The sequence below is a fragment of the Alosa sapidissima genome, chromosome 10 (assembly GCF_018492685.1).
Source record: "Alosa sapidissima isolate fAloSap1 chromosome 10, fAloSap1.pri, whole genome shotgun sequence".
Lineage (NCBI taxonomy): Eukaryota > Metazoa > Chordata > Actinopteri > Clupeiformes > Clupeidae > Alosa > Alosa sapidissima.
Window position 1 is genome coordinate 37,878,153 of NC_055966.1, and position 2,621 is coordinate 37,880,773.

General features: G+C 49.8%; 1 protein-coding gene across 1 annotated transcript; it reads right to left on the bottom strand.

The window, feature by feature from the left end:
• Positions 1-680: 680 nt before the first annotated feature.
• Positions 681-1,733, bottom strand: LOC121720878 (free fatty acid receptor 3-like). Its single transcript, XM_042107351.1, has one exon. The coding sequence runs from the start codon at positions 1,731-1,733 to the stop codon at positions 681-683; it is 1,053 nt and encodes a 350-aa protein (XP_041963285.1).
• Positions 1,734-2,621: the final 888 nt, after the last annotated feature.

Here is a 2,621-nt window from a genome sequence, read left to right on the forward strand (position 1 = left end):
AGAGGAGAGAGAGAGAGAAAGAAAGAAAGAAAGAAAGAAAGAAAGAAAGAAAGAAAGAAAGAGGATAAAGAAAGAGAAATATGTATTGTTGTTTGTTATTGGTTGTTATTGTTATGGGTTGTTATTGGAATGCTTGTCATGCTATTATAACTATGTTGTTCAAAGCCGACTTGGATAACTTATTAAAATCTATTTACAACCCGCACAACTCCTTATCTTTTGTGTATTGTTCCAGAAGCTAAATAAGCCTTTCAAAAGCAATATGGCTGGGTTATCTCCCCTCAATGTATGTCAATTTCTGTTGTCTATTTCCACTATGCAAACAAGACCAGCTTAACAAAGCTGGGTCAAACTTCTTCCCGTGACACAGATCAGATGACTGGTGAAGTTTGCCTTTAGCATAGTGCAATGTATGCTTGTCAGCAGAGAGGTGCTACACACCACCTTATCATGAGAAAGCATTTAAGCCAACATATTCCACGTCATGTGTTTTTTCTCAGTAACACTGAGAAGTACTGTACATGTAGTAATTCCATACCATGCCACTCGTCTAAACAAAATGGAGGAAGCAGGCCAAGAACTGATGCCAGAGAAATAGATCTCCCTGTGCTAGAAATAAAATAGAATAGGCTAGATATAACAAAATAATGTAAATTGCCATTGAGTGAGTGGGGATCTCGTCAGAGGGCATTTATATCGGCAGGCTTCGGCAAATTGTTTTTTTTGGACTCGCTGACGTCCATTTTCCAGCTGAAGCACTTGCCGAGCCGGACCCTATCCCAGACGGGCATGCGCCTCCAGAGCCCCTGCAGGATGCCCGCCAGCATGGTCCGCACGGCTGAGGAGGACACGTAGAAGATGAAGGGGTCCAGGCAGGCGTTGAAGGTGCTGAGCAGCAGCGCCAGGTCACGCCAGCGCGGGCTCTGGTCCGTCACCATGCCCACCACGTGTGAGACGTTGTAGGGGCCGAAGCAGAGGAGAAAGACCACCAGCGTGCCCAGTGCCAGCCCCACAGCCCGCAGGCGGCGTCGGCGCCCGATGTTGGGCAGGCGCAGCAGGATGCGGATGAAGTTGATGTAGCAGAAGGAGCAGATGAGCAGCGGCACGCAGAACAGCACCACGCACAGCTCCAGCCGGTACGGCAGCAAGATCTCCAGCTGTGCCTCAGAGAAGTTCTCGTAGCAGACGTTCCTACGCAGCTGCCCTGTGGGCGTCACCACGATCAGCCCGGTGCCATTTCTGTCATTGCTGGCGCCGCCGGAGGGAGAGGAGTTCTTGGTGGGAGGGTTGTAGTAGGGCATGATGAAGACGATGCTGAGATGGGCAAAGCACACCACCCAGATGAAGACGCTGGCCAGGACGGCATAGGCAGGGCGGCGGCCTAGTGAGTGGCGGATGGGGAAGGCCACGCCCAGGTAGCGCTCCACGCTCACGGCCGTCAGGAAGAGCGTGCTGTTGTAGATGGTCATGTAGAAGATGAAGCCCGAGAGTGGACACAGGAAGTAGGGCATATCCCACGTCATGTGGTTGGCAACCTCCTGCATCTTGAAGGGCAAGAAGACGAGGAAGAGCAGGTCTGAGATGGTGAGGTTGAGGAGGAGGATGTCGATGGGGGTGGGCTTGCGCCGCACCTTCAGGATGAAGGTGTAGAAGGCCAGGATGTTGGTGGGGAAGCCCGTGATGAAGGTGATGATGTAGACAGAGAGGCAGAGCTGCGCCTGGCATTCCTGCATGGCGGCGCGGGCAGAGGAGACGCGGGCAGAGGCGGCGCGGGCAGAGGCGGCGCGGGCAGACGCGGGCAGAGGCGACGCGGGCAGAGGCGGCGCGGGCAGAGGCGGCGCGGGCAGAGGCGACGCGGGCAGAGGCGACGCGGGCAGAGGCGGGCAGACGCGGGCTGAGGCGATGCGGGCAGACGCGGGCAGACGCGGGCTGAGGCGATGCGGGCAGACGCGGGCAGACGCGGGCTGAGGCGACGCGGGCAGAGGCGGGCATGGAAGCCACTCGGCGATGAACAGGGGGCACGTAGGTGGTTGAGAACAGATCAGACGTCACATGGTGTCTCCATGTCTGTTGAACACACAGACACACAACATCGACAACAGCAGTTGTTACAGGCTTTCCTGTTATCATGACAATATGTTTGCAGTTACCACCATACAAGTCATTTATTATTGCACAATCACACTAAGGCTAGATACACCAGTTTCCTACTACAGTAATAAAAGATGCATGATATAATATTGTGTAATGTGCAATAAAGTCATAATCAAAAGCAGGGGATGTAACTAAAACGATCAATTATTATGCCTTTTCTACCATATGGAGTTAAGAGACCAGCTTGACCCAAAATATGTTTTGTTCTGTTACAGGTGAAGTTCTTTTTCATCTCAGGATGTAAAATCAATTTGAGTTCAATTAATATTTAGTTTAGTAGTATATTATTATCATCTAAAAAGCATATGATGTACATTAATATTTAGTTTAGTAGTATGTTATGATTTAGTTTAGTAGTATATTATTATCATCTAAAACGTATATGATGTACATTAATATTTAGTTTAGTAGTACATTATGATTTAGTTTAATAGTATATTATTATCATCTAAAACGCATATGATGTG

Excerpts from the sequence above, each read along its gene's own strand:
- LOC121720878 (XM_042107351.1), bottom strand. The coding sequence starts at position 1,733 with ATGCAGGAATGCCAGGCGCAGCTCTGCCTCTCTGTCTACATCATCACC.